This window comes from Amphibalanus amphitrite, unplaced genomic scaffold (genome assembly GCF_019059575.1).
Source record: "Amphibalanus amphitrite isolate SeventyFive unplaced genomic scaffold, NRLGWU_Aamphi_draft 001318F_arrow, whole genome shotgun sequence".
Taxonomy (NCBI): domain Eukaryota; kingdom Metazoa; phylum Arthropoda; class Thecostraca; order Balanomorpha; family Balanidae; genus Amphibalanus; species Amphibalanus amphitrite.
The window spans coordinates 44,261-64,004 of NW_024882811.1; the positions used below are offsets into that span (position 1 = coordinate 44,261).

General features: G+C 48.3%; 1 protein-coding gene across 7 annotated transcripts in view; it reads right to left on the reverse strand.

The window, feature by feature from the left end:
- Positions 1-539: 539 nt before the first annotated feature.
- The window catches only part of LOC122372113 (rab11 family-interacting protein 4-like), an 87,047-nt gene continuing 67,842 nt past the window's right edge, over positions 540-19,744 (reverse strand). For 3 of the 7 annotated variants that reach the window (XM_043348986.1, XM_043348984.1, XM_043348992.1), the window contains 7 exons: positions 9,663-9,788; positions 9,006-9,124; positions 8,121-8,340; positions 7,590-7,737; positions 6,637-6,764; positions 4,529-4,555; positions 540-3,375 (listed from right to left, as the gene is read on the reverse strand). In XM_043348986.1, the coding sequence (XP_043204921.1) occupies positions 3,253-3,375; positions 4,529-4,555; positions 6,637-6,764; positions 7,590-7,737; positions 8,121-8,340; positions 9,006-9,124; positions 9,663-9,788 (891 nt within the window). In that variant the 3' untranslated portion in view covers positions 540-3,252. Of the gene's footprint in view, positions 3,376-4,528; positions 4,556-6,636; positions 6,765-7,589; positions 7,738-8,120; positions 8,341-9,005; positions 9,125-9,662; positions 9,789-13,714; positions 14,997-19,744 lie in introns of those variants that run through there. The other 4 variants (XM_043348989.1, XM_043348985.1, XM_043348990.1 and 1 more) reach the window with 3 other exon arrangements.

A 19,744-nucleotide genomic window follows, 5' to 3' on the forward strand; every position in this document is an offset into this window, starting at 1 on the left:
ACTTGACCTGACCTCAGAGGTCACCGGTTGACCTAGGACCTTAAAATCGGGTACCAATCTCTGCGTCTCGTAACGGCGCACACGCTCGTTTTTTCCGCGACGCGCTAGCTCCACCAGGGGCGAAACGGCGAGGGGGGGTCGTACCCGCCCCCCCCCCCCTCGGCCGGCGCGTATGTAGAAAACCAATAGGTCCGGCGAGGGTTAATGACGAGATATTAAACGCATTGGTCGATGCACAGTTTTATAAAGGCCAATTGAGAATACATGCTAATCAAATCGAAACGTTTCCTTCGCAAATTCAATCGTTTTTAATGCAAATGACATGGTCTAAGGATGGCTTTTGGTTGACTCTTTGTGGTAAGCTAAAAGACGCAAAACATGTCAGTAGGAAATCATTCTTACGACCTTCAGTGACAAGACCGGGATCCCGGGATCCCGGGATCCCGAAATAGAAACTTTCGAGATCCCGGGATTGGCAAAACGTTCCGGGATTGCAATCTCTAGTCCATTCTCAAATCTCATATCTGTGGATGCTTAGACAAAGTCTTTGTTTTTATTATTTGCATGTTCCATTACGATAGCACCAATCGACTTTCCGTTTCACTCTTGTACTACACAATGCTAAACCAGGCAGCTTACATAATCATTCACAACGCCTCTCCTATAAGCACATTGTTCACTTTTGACTTTGGTGATCTTTTTTGACCACACCTTCTCACCAGCCAGACGGAAAATGTAAAGAAACACAACGACACCGTACATGCACTGGACAGAAGGAAATCAAGTCCACAAAACATATAGATCATTAGATACCTAATTACATGTGCCAACATCTTGTCGATGCACAAGATACGATGCATTCATTCAACATTGAATATTTCCTGCGTAACATTGTATCGTAGTACATATTCATTTCACACATTCCCATTCGCACCACTGCATACAGTACAGGTATACCTAAGCAGTTATTCATTGATGGAGCGGACTGCTGATCCCTCACTGCTGTTACCACCTGCAGAAAATACCGGTACACAGCATCGTAAGTTAGCATCCGGCCTCTTTCATTGGCTGAACTATCAGCACGACAGCACTTGCTTACATGGCCCAATGACCTAGGCACCCTTAAAAAGGGGGGGGGGGGTAAAACTTTGTCTTTACAGCGGATACCACACTGCCTGCCTAACTTCCTTCAGCAATCTGATGTGACAGCGGACGGACGGCGGTTTCTGCTGATCCTATTTTGCTCGCCATGTTTTGAGCACCAACTCAGCTCAACTGCCATCTGACTCTGAGCCAGATGGCAGCACTTCGTCCTGAGGACTAGCTCGTCTGATTCGGTGGCGGTGTTTTGACGAAAAGTAGTGTCAGATGTGTCATGTAGCTCCTCTCGGTATAGGCTGACTTATGAGTCCGACGCCTTGTTCGAGTTGAGTGTCTGCTGCGGACATGATGTCCCCATGCTCGGAGTCTCTCCCGGCCTGTGACCACGGGACTGCCACCTCATCGACACTTTGGGCTGCCCTTAGATAGGTCATCTAGACCCGGCGTGTGGCAAGCTAAAGAGACAACACCTAAGAGTTGACATATTAGGTCAGGTAACAGGTGACACATTAGGTCAGGTGACAGCTGACACATTCAGTCAGGTGACACATAATGTAGGTGACACATCATCCCGTACGAACAGCATCACTTTGACAGTCAGTCAGTTAGTGCTCTCCTCAATTAGCCATCATGTGTGTACGATTTGCTCACTGAGGAGACAACGCATTAACCCGCGCCCGGCTGGGGGTCCTGGATTTCCACGCCCTGCTGGGGGGGGGGGGGTGTTTGAACACCCCCCCCCCTTGTAACTCGGCTCCTGGGCCACGTAGCGATACGCGGAAGGCGGCGTTCGAAAGAGCGTCAAAAATAATGACGAAATCACTTCGGTCAATTTTTTGGTCAGGTCAAAGGTCAGGTCACCAGAGGTCATTGAAGGCAAAATTTCGCCGATTTCCAGGTCGAATGTCGAAAATTTCCAAGAAGCCGACGCATAACTCGGGAACCAATAGAGCTACAGCGCCGCGGAAAAGCGCATTCGATAGCCCTATTAAAGCCCTTTCTGGGTAATCCTCTCAGATTTGACCTAACGTCTACGGTTTTGCCTGCAGGGAGCAAAAACTGCAAAAATAGCCGATTTTTTCGGAAACAGTTTTTCTGCAATAACTTTTGACCCAAGCCTTGTACGAGCTTACTTTTACCGGCATTGTGTTCCTCTCGTCAAGACGCATCGAATGAACTGTAAGTTGACCTTGAAAGGTCAACTTGAAAATTTGACCTCAGGTCAAGGTCATGACCTGACCGGAAAGGGTCATGTTGCATATCAGTCGATCCGTATCGTCGAGCTGAACACATCTAAGGCGTTTTTATCGCTCTAGCATGCCTCTATCAAAAGTTATTTGCAAAAAAACTGTTAGATACCATTCGTGACCTAAGATGACCTCAGGGCATAAACAAGGGTCACGGACACCAATTTCATGTTCAGTGTGTCTAAACCACTTGTAATTCGGTGTTTGGGAGTGTTTATAATGTCTTTTGTTTAAAAGAGGCGCATTTCAATTTTCTCCCATTGACTTATAATGGGGAGGTCGCAAAATTGACCTGACCTTAGGTCATCGATATCAAAATTCTGAGATATACATGTTGTACATGCTATTGCTCTTAGCAATCGCTGAAAGTTTCAAAGCGATCGGTCACTCGGTGTAGCTATGACAGACATTGAAACTTTTTATGAGGCGAGGTCACTTCAAGTGACCTGGTGACCTGACCTTGAATGACCTTGGTCTGAAATTTTCACAACATGTGTAGAATTGATGTATGATAAGGTGTACCAAAAACGGCGGCGCGGACGCCGCCGTTTTTGAGATATTTGCGAAAAACCACAAGGGGGGGTGTTCAAACACCCCCCCCCCCGCAGGGCGCGGGTTAACTCCTGGGTCATATGTGTCTGTTATATCACCACATATTTGGTATAGCATCATCTCACACGGTCGAACTGACCGGTATCACCACTTACTACTCAGTCTTTTCTCTTTTCTGAACTTTTTGTCATCAGTTCAGCGGCGTAGCTGACTTTTCAGTTAAGAAACAGCTGATTATTCGCGCAGCAGTTCAGAGACAGCTGATTGTCCGCGCAGCAGTTCGCCCGGACTGTCTGAGCGGCAGTTCAGTTCGACACATGTTCACAGCGCGTCCAAACGTTCACAGGCTCGCTCAGGGGTGCTGCTTGACTTCCAGCAGCTGTGGGTGGTTTTCGACGATGTTGAGCAGGATGCCGTCGATGTAGGCTCGCAGCTGCTTGTTGACCTCTTGCTGCTCCAGAAGGGACTTCTTCAGCTGGCGAAAAGAGGGACGCAAATCAGAAATTCCATCCCGGGGGAAAGGAGAGGAGGGAAGGCCAGAATGGTCCAATGAGACCGTTTGTACGTATAGTCACAGGTTCAGCAAGCCAAACGTCTCCATCTGAAATGTACCCACCCATTGCCAATTTAAAGTCGCCTGAAATTAGAACAGTAACACAAATGCCAACGGAAGTTATATGAAATTAGACTGGATGAAGTAGGCTAATGAGGGAAATATAACGACGCTGATTCACAATGCAGCGGCATGAAGGACCAAGATATTGCCGGCCAATTAGAACACAACTTATGCATGCCTTCACGGCATTCCCCTGCCGAATATCATTATGCTGACTTTGAGATGAAATGCAGCGAAGTGCCTGTCTTGAAATTACTACTTCATCTCGATTGCACAAGAACATTCATCAAATACCGACACGCTCAAAGGCTGAAACGTGGGCTTTCCTCTAACAATGCATAATTAATGGAACTTTTAGGAGGCACATACAAACTGAATGCGTAAAAAATAAAGACACAAGCAATTATTGAGAAAAAATAAGCAGCCTAAGTTAGTAACAAAAGAGCCAAGTCCAAGCTGATAAATGATGGGTAAAAGTAACTAGCATCTTTCTTTTACTCAACAGAGAATGAGATACCAGTGAAATGCATCAGTGAAGCGTCTTATATACGTAGGGATTTCTGTTATATATCAGTGATACATAGCCTGTAACCGTGTATGTGCATTGTATTCGTGCATGTTGCCGTTATCAATGTCCTTGTTACTACGCTTATTGCTGTCCAATTTCATGAGCTCCTTGATGTAAGTGCGGATTGTTAGACGTAAAGCCATGCGTTTATCATTGTTGCACGTAGGCATGTGTTTTCAAAGCGTGCAAAGGATTACAAACAAAAGCTAAAATTCATTTTAAGGCATGTTATCATGACCATTAGATTTTGCGTAATGCCATTATCAGCCGGATATATAATGAAAAAATGCGGGCAACGTTCCAAGCACATCCTGTACGTTTTCAGCAATAAAAAGTGCAAGGAAGAAATGCAATATCTAGAACGAGTCAATGTTAGTAGTCATTCGTAGCGTACATTAGTGGTAATTAGCTTTTTACACATTGTAATCGATTAGATCCTCTCACCTTAACTAACGCATCACCAGCATCCACCTTAAAAGAAATGTAGCCATTATTTATTGTCACAGAAGTAGGGAAATGCTAACTAAGAGATACAAGCTGCAAGTCAGTTTATAGGCAGAGCCAATACGCCCAATACGCCAAGAAAGGCGCATTTGTTAGATAATATGTGATCGATGCAAATGTAAACACATCATGTAAGCCGAACCGGCAGAAGACCTGATGTTTTTATTTATTTAATGTTCGGGTGCCCTCAGTAAATGTCATTTTAGCTTTTATTTACTAGGGTGACCCGCGTGCTCCGCAACGCGAAAAGGGGTATTTTCGATCGGCGGGTGTTTGGTTGTTCTTGTGTCGGTTGGGTTATCCATCCATTTCGGTCGATTGCCTTTTGACGGCTAAACGATTTGGTTTGGAAAAAAATATCCATCGCATCGAGGTGCCCGTGTCTGATAAGCATGCTTTCCACTTCAGAATCTGTCAAATGTGCTTTATAATTTAGGCGCGTAGTTTTATGACAAATTAAAGGCGTAGATAATTTTCGCTAAAAATCGTTTTGCAGAAGTTTGAAACATTTATATTTTTAAGAATACTGTTGCTTGTCATGCAAACGTGATGATTGGATCTTGGAGAGAATTGAATGCTCTTTCCAATAATAGCATTTTCAATTGTCAAACGTATCAAGTTAAGCAGCAAAATCCGTGTAATTATTTAGTGGCACATTTTGGACAAATACCATTTAATTCAGCGATTTTTTCCACATTGTTTTTGATCAATTAGCTTTTCACAATTTTTCCATGAGAGACGGTACATTTTTATTGCTAATAGGCGCTGTTTCAACTCATTCCGTCTGACGATCACCTGAAATTAATATAAATTCCAAAATCCGTCCAAAACGTCCATTTTTCAAAAGAAAGTGTCCTCCCCGGTGCACGTGGCGCGTGCCAACCCCTGCACCGCACACCATTCGATAGCCCGTTCGATTCTCTACACGATGCTGTTTTCCCCGTACCGGTCGGGCCCACGGTTACCGAGATATTGCACCGGGACCGGACCCGTGTCGGGCAAATTTGGCTGTTTTCGCCCGTTTTTTTTTTTGCCAGCCGATTAATACATGTAAAGTCTATGACGCGAATTTGCACTTTTTGGGCACGCGCCACGCGCTCGCTATCGATCCGATCGAGCTGAGACCCATCAAAGGCACGTTGTCCATCCTTGTTCTATGAGTTGCGCAAACTTCAGCGCGGTAGGTGCAACGGTGTGACCTGTAACCCGCGCTACGTAGCACCATGTCGCGACCTTCGTAATAGACAGAAACTACGTCACCACAAATAGTAATTTAGATTTAGCTGCAGAATGGAATGTAATCAAAGCGCGTGCCAGTACTTTGCATAAGGACATAATATCTCGTTTTAGCATGTCGTGTGTGCTGGTGTCGTTCAGCAATCGTTGTATCTGTGTCTATACGCAAAACGTTGTGGGGTACGGAAAATAGAAGCAACTAAAATTTTCAACGCAAATAAAAACTAACACATTACAGTGAGTAATACTTCACCATGACAACAATCACGACAAATACTCTCCCATGATTCGCATCTTCACTATAGAATACTTTCCCGAATCAGTTTTCTATCCCACTGACAGTTTTCCAACTATCCTGTCCCTTCTCTTATCGCCCCGTCCCGTCCCGTCCCGTCTCCGTCCCGTGTCCCGTGTCCCGTCCCGTCTCCTTCCCGTCTCCGTCCAGTTCCGTCTCCTTCCCGTCTCCCGTCTCCGTCTCCGTCTCCGTTTCCTTCCCGTCTCCGTCTCCGTCTCCGTCTCCGTCTCCGTCTCCGTCTCCGTCTCCTTTCCGTGTCCCGTCCCGTGTCCCGTTCCGTCTCCTTCCCGTCTCCCGTCTCCGTCTCCGTCTCCGTCCCGTCTCCCGTCCCGTCCCGTCTCCCGTCCCGTCCCGTCCCGTCTCCCGTCCCGTCCCGTCCCGTCTCCGTCCCGTCTCCGACCCGTGTCCCGTCCCGTCCCGTCCCGCCTCCGTCCCGTGTCTCGTCTCCGCCCCGTCTCCCGTCCCCTCTCCGTCCCGTCCCTTCCCGTCTCCGTCCCGTGCCGTGCCGTTATCGCACCTGTTCGCCTGAGAGGTCCTCCAGCTCCAGCGCCAGACTCTTGGGTCCCGACTCCAGCAGCTGTCGTCCTTCCTGGAGTCCACTGGATAGCAGCTGCGCCTGCAGCTCGTCGTGACTCTCCTGCAGCTCTGCAAAGGAAAGGAAGGGTGGTTAGAGACGGGGCGACCGGGTACATCCCCTTTCATCTACCGACTTTTCTTATCGTGGAGCTTGTCCGGTGTTCCTGTTGATATCGACTATAGTCCGTTTTTCTTAAGTTCGACCCTCACTGTAATCATCTCTTTGAACACAGCACGAGAATTGCTAGCTGAATTACTTAGAAAACTGGCTGGCGCACATTGATTTCACAGACAATTAATTTTACTCAAAAATATTTCTTCCTGGCTCTTATTTCCCAGACTCCTAGCTCGTATTTGCCTTTATATACAACCCCACAGGGATAGACATTTTGTCAGAAATTATAACTGAACTGATCAATAGATCGCACGGCGTTTAACAAAACGGAATATCATCGGTGTTTAAAACTTATTGGGAAAATATTATTAATTTCTGCAGTACAATGTGCGCTAACCAGTTTTCTAAGTAATTCAGCTAGCAATTCTCGTGCTATGTTCAGAAAGATGTTTACAGTGAGGGTCGAACTTAGAAAAAACGAACTATAGTAATTAATGGGGAATGTCCTTCTGAGGGCTATGAAGGGGAGCAAGAAAGTATAACAATTTGAAATATGCTAAATTTAGATGAAATGTTCATTAAAATTATGGAAGATTATGCAGGCCTCTGGGCCAGACTTTTGCAATGATGGTTAGTCGATAGATAGCCGTCCTTGATATTTCATGAGGGTAGTGTGTCGACTGTCGAGTTACATCGAGATATGTGTGAATAGATTTTGAGAGTACTGCATTCAGCAGTGTGGCCAGCGTCCCCTTGAGGCAGAGTTCCATTCCACCGACCTCTGTTCTGCTGTCGGAGCTGCCTCAGCTCTGCCTCCAGCTCCGTCTGCCTCAGCCTCATCAGACCTGCCTCGTCCGACTCGGTCTTCAGACGCAGACTGGCCTGCTGGCGCGTGTCCGCCAGCTCACTGGACAGCTCAGACATCATCTGACAGGGTCAGGGGGCGCACGTCAGAGGTCATGGAACAGAGGTCAGTTGTCACAGGTTACAGATCACAGGTCAGATATTATTATTTTCGGAAGTGACGGTATAAAGGCCTGATGTCACGCTACAGGGTACAGACGGTGGAAGGTCAGACCTTCACTGGCGGTCTTGGAGGATGCCATGCCATGACATTATATGCTATGCTGTGTTGTCTGACACAACCCTACCAACACGTTATTACAACTCGCCTGCTCTGCCGTTCCACCGGGTATCTGCCCTCGCCTCCTTCTGTGTGGGCTACGGAAGCTGTTCGCTGCAATTTTGTACGTTTCAACTATTGAATCCTACAATTTTGTACGCTTTGATATGGATCCGTCCCCAGGTACCTGAGACTGAGCGGCCCGCTCCTGCTCCAGCTGCTCGCGGCCGCGCCGCTCCAGCTCCACGGCGCTCCTGCTCTCCTGCCGCGCCGTCTCCAGGCTGGCAGTCAGCTGAGCCAGCCGCTCCTCCTGGGAGGCACGTTCTGCGCACACCGACTCGAGCTGCTGGCGAGCGCGAGCCGCCTCTGTCTCCGCGAACCGGACCTCCTTCTCCAGGCTCTGCAGTCTGAGAGAGAGAAAGAGGGAGGGAGGAGATAGTGATACAGTTACAGACTGACTCTGAAGTCTGCGAGGAAAGAGGGGATTTAGAGGGACTACTCACAGTCTGTGGTCTCTTATGGGAGGGAGGTAAGGACAAAGTTCACTTTTCCAGGGTGATAGGAAAAACGAAGTGATATAGGTTATAGTTTGTGGGAGAGGTTATTGTCTTTGTTTTGTTGGGCTAGGCCCTTACGGTCTGACGAGTCCATATCAGGGCCGGAAGGATGATCGGAATTAGGGGGAGACACTGGTCTGGGCGAGCACCCTGGTGAGTCGCCGGGGCTGAGCCCGTCAAGAGGACAGGCCGACCAGTCCCCCCCCTCCCCCCCAAGCACTCACCGCACCCGGCTACGGGCATGCTCTTACAGGCAATCCCGCATGGGAAAAATTGCCCGTCCAGCCCGGAGCAGGGGAAGAGGGGTGGAGGAGAAGGATTTGTCTGTCTTGAGGATGGAAAACATGGATCGGAGTTGGGAGAGGCGAAAGAATCGAGGATAGCTCCGAATTGTGAGTGGAGACTGGAGTAAGTTTCGACCGATTTAATGTTGTGATACCGGGTGATTCGCATCCTGTGTAGAACCCTGACGCCCGGTGCTGACTCACCTGGCTCAGTACCGGGTGAGGTCTCACCTGATGCTTTGGTTCTCCAGCTCCAGCGCCTTCTCCCGCTCCAGGCGCTGGATTAGCTCCTTGTGTCTCCTTTTCTCCGCATCCAGCTGCTCCGCCGACCGCAGCTCCACCTCACGGAGCTGAAACAGAGTCACGGAGTCACCACGGAGCTGAAACAGAGTCACCGAGTTACATCACGGAGCTGAAACAAAGCCACGGAGTTTGATCACCGAGCTGAAACAAAGCCACGGAGTTTGATCACGGAGCTGAAACAAAAAGTCACGGAGTCACCACGGAGTTGAAACAGAGAGACTCAGTCACGTAGTTTGACCACACATCTGAAAACAGCGATTCGAATCTAGCGCAGTCAAAACACTTCAAGAGAATCAAACCCAGAGACTTGAAAACGAGAGTCAGAGCTCACGAAGAATAAGATGAAAGAGTGTGTCATTGCTCACAAATCTATTACAAAAAAAACATTTCACAGCTTATATATTGCGTTTCGAGTGCGACCAGATAAGGCTTCACGATGTTATTGTTGTTGTTGTTGTAATAACACGTGTACAAGCAATCGTGTATCAAAAACAAATAGCAAACCGGGCCAAGCCACCTCATAATTGTAAAATTGTTTCAACTCATTCCTCAAGTTGTGGAGGCGTTTGAGCCCATACAACTGACCTGCTCCTCGAGCATGATGAGGCGCGCCTGCAGAGCGGCGTTCTCCTCTTTGCTGCGCGTGTAGCGGTCATCGTTATTGTTCTGGTTTTCCGCCAGTACGGTGACTTGTCGCTCCAGCACGTGTACCTGAGGACCGAGGTCAGCTCAGGTCAGGTCAGCTGGCGTACACAAATAATGGGGGAAGGTCAGGCTGCTTGGATTACCTATAAAGACAGTTACTTATACCAAAACAGTCGAAATAGAACGATCACATGCTACGCCCAAGGGAAATAAAGTTATATCATTTCCTAATCTAACAAGCCTGTAGTTCGATTCATAGACATACTCCAAGAAAGTATACCTAAACAGAAGCAAGCTAATAGCCATAGAGATCAGTATTTGACGATTTTATTCGTGTAAATGGCTGTGCAAGTCAGTTTATCGTCTTCAAATAAGCCAAACTAAACACAACTAAACATTCGTTTCCTTAAAAAATAGCTTTGATTGTGAGCTCCGATTCTATTGTCATGACTCCGAGGTTATTCTCGGAGCATTCAGCACCAGACGTTGTTTGTGGCCACGGTATAAGACAACTCCGAGTACCAACGAGTCAATCAAGTGCGACTCAGAGCCCTTGAGACACGTTTAATAACAAAGAAGGCTTATAAGTCGATTTAAACGAACCAGGTCGTCGTTTTTATGAATGAATCATAAACATTATGATATATTATAAAAATAAATCATACCGTGTATTGAGCTTTCGAGTGTTTCGAATTCGCTGTGTTTCGCGATAGAAAACATCCTCGTAGGTAAAGCTAACCAGTGCAAGGCATCATATGAGGATTACATTACACCACCTGTCTGTCCCACGTGCCTTTGGTTTTCATCACGTGTTTCACACGCTCAGTGCTACCCGAGAACGTGGCCCACGTGTGTTCAGCGTTACGCAGCGGTCAGTGTGTGACAGATGAACGAACAGCTGTCCTGTCAGATGAGACAGCTTCAAACAGCCTGTGAGATAGAACGTATAAACATTAGACATGCAGAGGCGTCATCCCAAACGGTCAGAAGAGTAGCTTAACCCTCGCCCGTAAACGGCGATCTGCCACCTTCGCCCATGCAGGGGGGGGGGTTGGTGCGACCCCCCCCCCCTTGGCGTTTGAAAACGGAGCGTCGTAGAGCTTAGCGCAAAAGACCAACGGATTGCTCTCGCCGAGATCTCGCGATTGGTGGTATATTTTTTGGTCCTAGGTCAACATTTGACCTACTTTTGACCGGTCAAAGGTCAAATTTTCGGAAAAATAGACTTTTTCAACTTTTCCGCGGCGATTGCGGCAAAACGGTGGGAGATATCGACTTGAAACCTTCACTATCGTGTTCCTTGATCAATTCTCTATCGTTTGGTATGTATTTCGTTTCCCTAGCTCTAAAAATGGCGCGTTGGGAGCGCCGGAAGTCGGCAAGGTCACAGTCGGCGGCAGAAATTCGAAAAATCAAAATTTAAATTTTTGAAATCTGATTGTATTTTTGGATTTGGGATGTCCATTTGCTCCCTATAGAAGCTAATATTGCTGCATATTCCCATTGAGGTGACAAGAATTAGCAAAATAGTGGTTCGGGAGCTTTTCAAAAATAGTACCGGACGCTGTTCCTCTTGTGACGTCATAGCTCCGTGACCTGACCTGACCCGGTCAAGTTTCTTATACCATATGATAGCCAATACTTGCCCCAACATGCATGGGAAGTTTCATCACGATCCATCTACCGATGTCCGTACCACCGGCAGGAAACCTCGGGCGTTGGCACTCAGTTTGTGAAAATCCGGCCGGAGGCTGTTCCCTTTGTGACGTCATAACTCCGTGACCTGACATGACCCGGTCAAATTTTTTTTATCAAAAGATGCGCAAGGTTTGCCCCATAAGGTACCCAAAATTTGGCGGCGCTGCGCGCCGCCGTTTTTGCACTATTTCCGAAAAACCTCAGGGGGGGGGTTGCACCAACCCCCCCCCTACATGGGCGAGGGTTAACCCTATTAGTGGCAGGCTCCTGGCTACCCCATATTAGTGGCAGGGGGGGGGGGCTGTTTACGACCCCCCCTTGATATCTCGAGATCTAACGGGCCGATTTTCAAAATTTAAACGGCATTCGATTTCACTCAACGAGATCTACATTTCTAAAAAAAAAATAAAATTAGAAAATGTCAATAGGGGGGTAGAGGGGGGTAAAAAAGGGCAAATTGCAGATACATTTTAGACTGTTTATCACGGCCAGGTTTCTGAACCAATCTTAACGCAACTTTTGCCGATCGATAGAGAATGAACCAGGAATTCACATGGATCCTAAAAATATGCATTTTCAAAAATCATAGGCGGATACAGATCATTGAGATTGGGGGTACACAAAAAGTATAGTAAATAAGGTTTTTGTTGGTACTGTTTCTAAAAAGGGTGGCAATGGTCTTGTTATGTTACAATTTTCTTATGAGAGAACGACTAAAATTGTATTGGTCATGCATAGGCGGTGTCAGGGCACCTATGTTGGGAGGTAAAAAATACCCCCCCTTTTTGGACGCCTGGATCCGCCTATTAGAGCAAAAACGTGTCAAAAGAGGATGCACAATAACTTTGTATATGTAATCACATGATACCTTTCATTCACTGTTCGTAAAACTGGTGCAGCATCGTGATCTTCGCCCAAATGACTCGCTTCACGAATAGGACCCCCAATTCCCAGTGCTCTGGAGCCGCCCCTGGTAAAGTTATGAACTTGAAATTTTCAGGGAATGTGCCCAATTTAGTTTTAGGAAAAGTCAGAAAATTTCAGCATCGTAGCTTCAGCGGTTTCGGAGATATTCCCGAAAAACCTGAGGGGTGGATAAAAACACCCCCCCCCCCCTGCCACTAATAGGGTTAAAATGTAAGCATGTTCCCCATATTTTGGCATGTTGCATTTTCTGTTCTGGCGTAGGTTGTGATTGTGTTTGTTGCTGTTGTTGTTTTGCTGTTGTTGGCTCACATAATGTCAACCATTTTCCTTTTCAACATCGCAATTTCGGAACATTTGCAGCAAATGGATCAAGAACACGGCGAAAGCTATGATTCAAGCAGTTTTACCTGCGTGGGTAGACTACACCGGACAGCCCCGCTGCCCTACGGGATAGCCTACCCCCAAGGTTTTCGGCAAACGATGGCTCGAATTGTCAATAGCCGCTTGAGCTGCCGACTTCCGTCATCGCTTGAACATAACAAAGCCCATCATACCGATAAGCAAAGGCAGAAATTGCATTTGATAATGTGAGAGACAGCAATAGCGCCGAAAAGTTATTACAAACTATATATGGATAAGAGTGGACAAATCAGGAGATTTGGCTCAGCTCTCGCTAACCAGCCAATATATTAGATAAAACAAACCCCTGCACCGCGACATCACAGGTCAGTGACATCACCCTTCAGTTGGAAGCAGGTCACGTCACCCGGGCAGCCGCTCTGCAGCATTGCCATGTGCAGAGTTGTTATTCGGGGACGCGGGGGAGCGACCATCACTCCAAAGAACCAGGCAGACCGCCCGTTCTACGAGACTGAGTTAGCGGCAGACAGATAGTCCAGCAGTGCATGCGAACCTTGAAGCTAGCGAACCGGTGTCAAACCCTGGACAAGTAACCACCGATAAGAAAATGCACTGGTGTTAGCAGGATTTATCTGTTTGGCGCTGCGATTATGTCTGATGTAAGTGCAACATTGGTTGTGCAGTATTTTGGCTAGTTGACCACTAATACCAAATGCGTGGTCTAACACTTGCATGTCTCTCAGCCATCCGACGCTGCCTATTGAGCTATAGGCCAAACGGAAACCCCCCATGATGTTCACATACCATGACCGACTACTGTGTGTGAGAAATGAGCATAAAATGATGCTTCTGCTACAACAGCCTTCTCAAGTTCAAAATATTGCATGCATATTAATTGCATTGCTATTTTTCATTTTCGAGTTAAGTCGAAAGTCTTTCCTTTTTCATTCACTGGATGATGAAGTAATTGGCGCCTAACATACCGTCGCTCAGAGGCGGAGACTCACCTTCTCCATCGTATCCAGGTGCCACGAGAAGACGTCTCCCTCGCCCACTCCCGCTCCCAGGAAGCTGCACTGCCCCTCCCACCACTCCCACTCGAGATCCGGCTCTTCGGCCTTCCCTTCACCACCCTCAGCGAGCTCATATCCCCCCTCCGCAGTCCGGCACAGCTTCGGCGTCCTCATCGCGCGCAGGAAGGACTTGAGATGAGGTGACACCGGAGGCGATCGTCGGGCCCGAGTCACCGGCGCCATGTCCAGCTCGAGGTCAGAGACGGAGCGGACGTCCCCCACGGAGGAGACCAGGTCATCCTCCAGACCCGAGTCCAGGTCAGGGTGGTCGACCGAGCTGCATGAGCGGGCCATCCTAGAGAGCTGCTGGCTCGGTCAAGTGATTGACTCTTGGTGAACTTGGTGGCTAGGTGACGTCCTAGATTGAGATTCCACTCTGATATTCCAGGTCAAAACTCTGGCTGAGATAAGCCTGGCCTAGATTACTGTCTTCGATCAGGCTTCCAGCATTCAGACTTCACTGCGCAGACCTCAACAGCTTTTCTCCAGTTGCTCACTTCGACAGCTCACAATTCAGCGGTATCTCACCGCACTTATCACAACTCAGCCTCTCAGCACATCTGCTGATAACTCCTTCACCTCACCACCGCTCAGCGACCGTCTGCTCACCACCCAAGCGCCAGAGATCAGACTCTCCCGACTGGCTACACGCCCCTCTCGGCTCGCTCCGCGCCCCGTCCCTGTGCGGCGCGCACTGTCGACGTCTCAGCCACGTGCCCGGCGGCGCTGGCGCTGCCGACAGCCGCCGCGAGGGCGACGCCAGCGACGAGTGAGTCACTTTTGGCCAGTTGGCCACCCGCGGAAGGCGCGAGAGATGGCGGATGGAGCCGCTGTGCCGGAGGTCTGCGCTTCTGCAAAATGTGGCCTGAAGGCCGGCGCTGGTGGTTGAGTGATCTGGGAGGCGACTGGTGCTTGATTATACCAGCTGGCGACTAATGAGTGATGGTTGATGATTAGCTGGCGACTGATGATTGATGAAATTTCTTGACGACTGTTCAATGGCACGTGGGCGAAGAAGACAGATGAGCCACTTGTTCATGAAGTACCGATCGGTCTCTCTAGTCTCCACTCTCCATCGAGTCGATACCACGCAGAATCCCACCACTATCGCTGGTTCAGCTCGGTATCTCGTCCTTCAATAGCTTCACCACATCACCACCGTCTTCACCGCTGCCTCTTCAGCCTGCCGTGGAAGAAGCGCCAGCGCCTGACGAGCCTGCGATAAACCGGCAGTTCCTAGCTGAGGCCAACCAACAGACCCCACCCGACCCGCGCCGTGGCCCGCCCTCGGTCTAATATTTAGCCGACGATCGTGTGAGGTCACAGCAGGAGGGGAGCCAACTCGACGCGGCACGCTGCCAAGTGCCAGCAAAAGGAAACGGCGGAGTTCCCGCTTAGTTCCCCCTTCCGGTGACGTGGCCAGGTCCAATTCGAAAATGTGGTCATCAGGTAAGGGTAGAACTGATACAGGGTAATAAGGTAGGAGCTCTATTAGAGCACTGGTGAAAGGTTGCCAACAGATGGCTGAGGCACTGAGGCAGGATTACGGGAGAAATGTGCCAATTTTTTGGCAAGCGCTGCGCGGCACGAAAAGCTGGCGCAGATTTCCAGAATGTTCGCAGCTGAGATAGCCTATCACTCGACTGTCAGCGACTGAGCGGTTTGACTTCATTTGGAGTTTATGAAATGTTTACAGAGGGCGCTTTGCCAAATATGTATCTACAGCTCAACGGTAATTATACAGGGTGTTTCACAATAAACGTTAGTTTTGGTAAGCTTTTAAAATGACCTCAACTATTCGTATGCCCATAAATTCTATATTCATTTTGTTGCAAATTCTTTCGGGTTTTTTATCCTTACAAAGACTATGACGAATCATCAACTGCATTCTTTATGTACGTACATGTCCACACCATCAAAACGGGTCAATTCTGTTAAGCTTCAGGGTCCTTCACAATGAATGTTGCTTTTCAAACGACGATGTTTCAGTGACATGTATTACATATGGCTCATGAGTATTACCACATGAGACAGCAGAACAGTAGGACTGATGAACATATAACTTTCAGTTCAGCACCCCTCACGGGTTCTCCAGTATGCCACCCTTCCGTCTGACCTTTTCAAGCAGATTTTCTGGGATCGCCGTCCGGCCAGGAGGCGGGGCTGGTCTCGTGTTTCCAGTCTTCTGGAACCTTTCTACCACCCGTTTGAAAAACATTTTTGACGGAATATCCTTCCTCCTTTTAAAATGGCTACCGAAACTCCGTCGCACTGCGGTCAGACTCCGCAAAGCGCCGTAATGCATGACCACCCATACCGCCTCATCATCTGTACACGGCGAATTGACCCGTTTTGACGGTGTTGGCATTGCACGTTCATACAGATGGAACCGTTGACGGTTTGTAAAAAAAAAATATAAGGACTAAAAACCGCAACAAATTTGCAGCAAACTGCATATAAAATTTACGCGCTTACGAACAAGTAAGATCTTCATTTAAGCTATTCAAAAGTAACATTTATTGTGAAACACCCTAGCTATCCAGCCAATCGCATGTCTACTGAAGATTTCTTATTTTGTTAAACAGTGCAGTTCGCTAAAAGACGACACGCATTGAATAAGTTCTTTTTTGCTCGAGGTTTGTGCTTACACAGGAGCGGGGGATAAGCCTGGGCTACATTCGTAATAACATCACGTGCTTTTTGTTACAAACTGCATTCAATTGTACGGCAGTGACTGAGATCATTGGGTACATCTAACCAATTTGAGCAAGGCCATAATTTGATAAATGTTTCAGCTGCATAGACACAGATGAACGCTGTGATCCATCGTCTGACGTATCGGAATCAATGGTGAGTTTGTCTTGAATGAGTGATATCTTGTAATTATATTATAATTGAAAGTTGAAGTCCGAGTTAATAGTTGCCGAGAAATGGTCATCCTTAACCCTCGCCGGCCGAGGGGGGGGGGGGCGGGTGCCGCCCCCCCCCCCCCCATAGGGTTTTTTCGCGATAGCTCCGAACACGCTGGCGATAGAGAGCTGAAACTTGGCATACCTGACCTTTGATCCAAGCCGGATCTTTTGACACCAACCGCATTTTTGGGTCAGGTCAGGTCACTGACCTATGACGTCATAAGTGAACCTCTGCACGGTCTTCAGATGTCGCAACTTCGCAACGCCCTCACTGCCAGAGGAGATGTCACAGGGAAATGAAACTTGCAGGATCTAGTATCCATTATGAGTCCCACAAATTGTATATCTCGGATTTTTCCTAAAGGTCATATGAGGTCAGGTCATTTTCGTGACCTCACCATTATAAGTCAATGGGGAAAAATGAAAACTGCTATTCTGGCGCCGGGAACGATCTCCAACTATCTCAAGCACACAGAATCGTGATTTGATGCACTCTTTGCAAGGTTAGATGCGTCACTTTTGCAATGTTGACCTTGCGTGACGTCATTTATGACGTCATCAAGGTCAAATTAGTTTTTCGTCAATAACTCTTGATCAAATTGAGCTAGCGAGTCGGGAAAGGCACCAATGGACTCAGGAAGGCCTGCCGAATCGAATGATATGCGACATGACCTCTTTCGGCCAACTTCGTGACCTGGGGGTGCTGACCTGACCTTGACCTGAGGTCAACACCCCAAGTTGACCTGACCCGGACAAAAAGTATATCATTCGACGCGCCTGAGCGAGGCAAACACGATCCTGCCAAAATCGGCGCTCTGCGGCCGTTTTTTGCGAAGTTATTCACCAAAAACTGAACCGTACCCTGGGGCACTTGACCTGACCTCAGAGGTCACCGGTTGACCTAGGACCTTAAAATCGGGTACCAATCTCTGCGTCTCGTAACGGCGCACACGCTCGTTTTTTCCGCGACGCGCTAGCTCCACCAGGGGCGAAACGGCGAGGGGGGGGGTCGTACCCGCCCCCCCCCCCCCCCTCGGCCGGCGCGTATGTAGAAAACCAATAGGTCCGGCGAGGGTTAACCCTCGCCGGACCTATTGGTTTTCTACATACGCGCCGGCCGAGGGGGGGCGGGTACGACCCCCCCTCGCCGTTTCGCCCCTGGTGGAGCTAGCGCGTCGCGGAAAAAACGAGCGTGTGCGCCGTTACGAGACGCAGAGATTGGTACCCGATTTTAAGGTCCTAGGTCAACCGGTGACCTCTGAGGTCAGGTCAAGTGCCCCAAGGTACGGTTCAGTTTTTGGTGAATAACTCCGCTAAAAACGGCCGCAGAGCCGCGATTTTGGCAGCATCGTGTTCGCCTCGCTCAGGCGCGTCGAATGATATACTTTTTGTCCGGGTCAGGTCAACTTGGGGTGTTGACCTCAGGTCAAGGTCAGGTCAGCACCCCCAGGTCACGAAGTTGGTCGAAAGAGGTCATGTCGCATATCATTCGATTCGGCAGGTCTTCCTGAGTCCATTGGTGGCTTTCCCGACTCGCTTGCTCAATTTGATCAGGAGTTATTGACGAAAAACTAATGTGACCTTGATGACGTCATAAATGACGTCACGCAAGGTCAACATTGCAAAAGTGACGCATCTAACCTTGCAAGGAGTGCATAAAATCACGATTATGTGTGCTTGAGATAGTTGGAGATCGTTCCCGGCGCCAGAATAGCAGTTTTCATTTTTCCCCATTGACTTATAATGGTGAGGTCACGAAAATGACCTGACCTCATATGACCTTTAGGAAAAATCCGAGATATACAAGTTGTGAGACTCATAATGGATATTAGATCCTGCAAGTTTCATTTCCCTGTGACATCTCCTCTGGCAGTGAGGGCGTTGCGAAGTTGCGACATCTGGAGACCGTGCAGAGGTTCACTTATGACGTCATAGGTCAGTGACCTGACCTGACCCAAAAATGCGGTTGGTGTCAAAAGATGCGGCTTGGATCAAAGGTCGGGTATGCCAAGTTTCAGCTCTCTATCGCCAGCGTGTTCGGAGCTATCGCGAAAAAAATCCTATGGGGGGGGGGGCGGCACCCGCCCCCCCCCTCGGCCGGCGAGGGTTAATTAAAGTTTTTCCCGCATTCCTGCCTTCTCATCTAACTATGCGGCTTTAGTTTCTGTGTCATACCTATTTGCAGGTTCAACCAAGGTCGTTAGTGGTGCCTAAGAAGGTAACCAGAGATCGGGAACCGTCGACAGGGCCCTGCTCTGCGCCTCCCCTTGCAGATGAGCAAATAAATTTGAGGCACAGCTCGCACGGTATAACATTGCCAGACAAACCTCCCGGGGAAATCTAGCGGGGAGTTTGAAGGGGGAGCGGCAGATGAGATTATCGAACAGGCTGGGGAGTGTCAGAAATGATCGAGCATATCAATACCACAGCGAGAGGGGACAGAGTTATTGCTTACGAACAAAGACTTCTGTTGGATTGGATTTTCATTCACCGCTCATAAATTTTCGCGTGAGATTGAATAGCTTTAGACTACTTGAAATATAAAGTAGAATCTACCTAAAACAACTACAAGTAGATACCCCGAAGCGTTGCAGTTCTCAACCATAACACAGTCATCAGCGGACTGGCAAGGCACTTAAGCCGCCGACACACACACAAAGCCTGTCAGATAACATTTTCGTCGGTAGAATCTTTCGGTGATGTGTGCGAAGGGATCAGATCGAGCCCGAATCGAGGCCGGCTTTATATCACATTGAGGTCAAAACCGATCACACTGCAAAGTGCATACCGAGAAACGGGTAACATGCGGACGCCTGGGGCAAGGGTCAAATTCCAGACGGCAGCGGACATAGTACATATATGAGAGTTGTAGTACGGAGCGCAACGAAAAAAGCGGAATGTAGCAATGGCGTCTAGAGGTGAAAATTTAGGTACGTGGATGTGTCTTTTTAAGTCATAACACATTTTGCATGTGCCTTCTTTGTAGAACAATAGAGATAAATAAGCAACACAAACTGATCAACGAATTGGCGTAACGCTTCTGTCAATATGC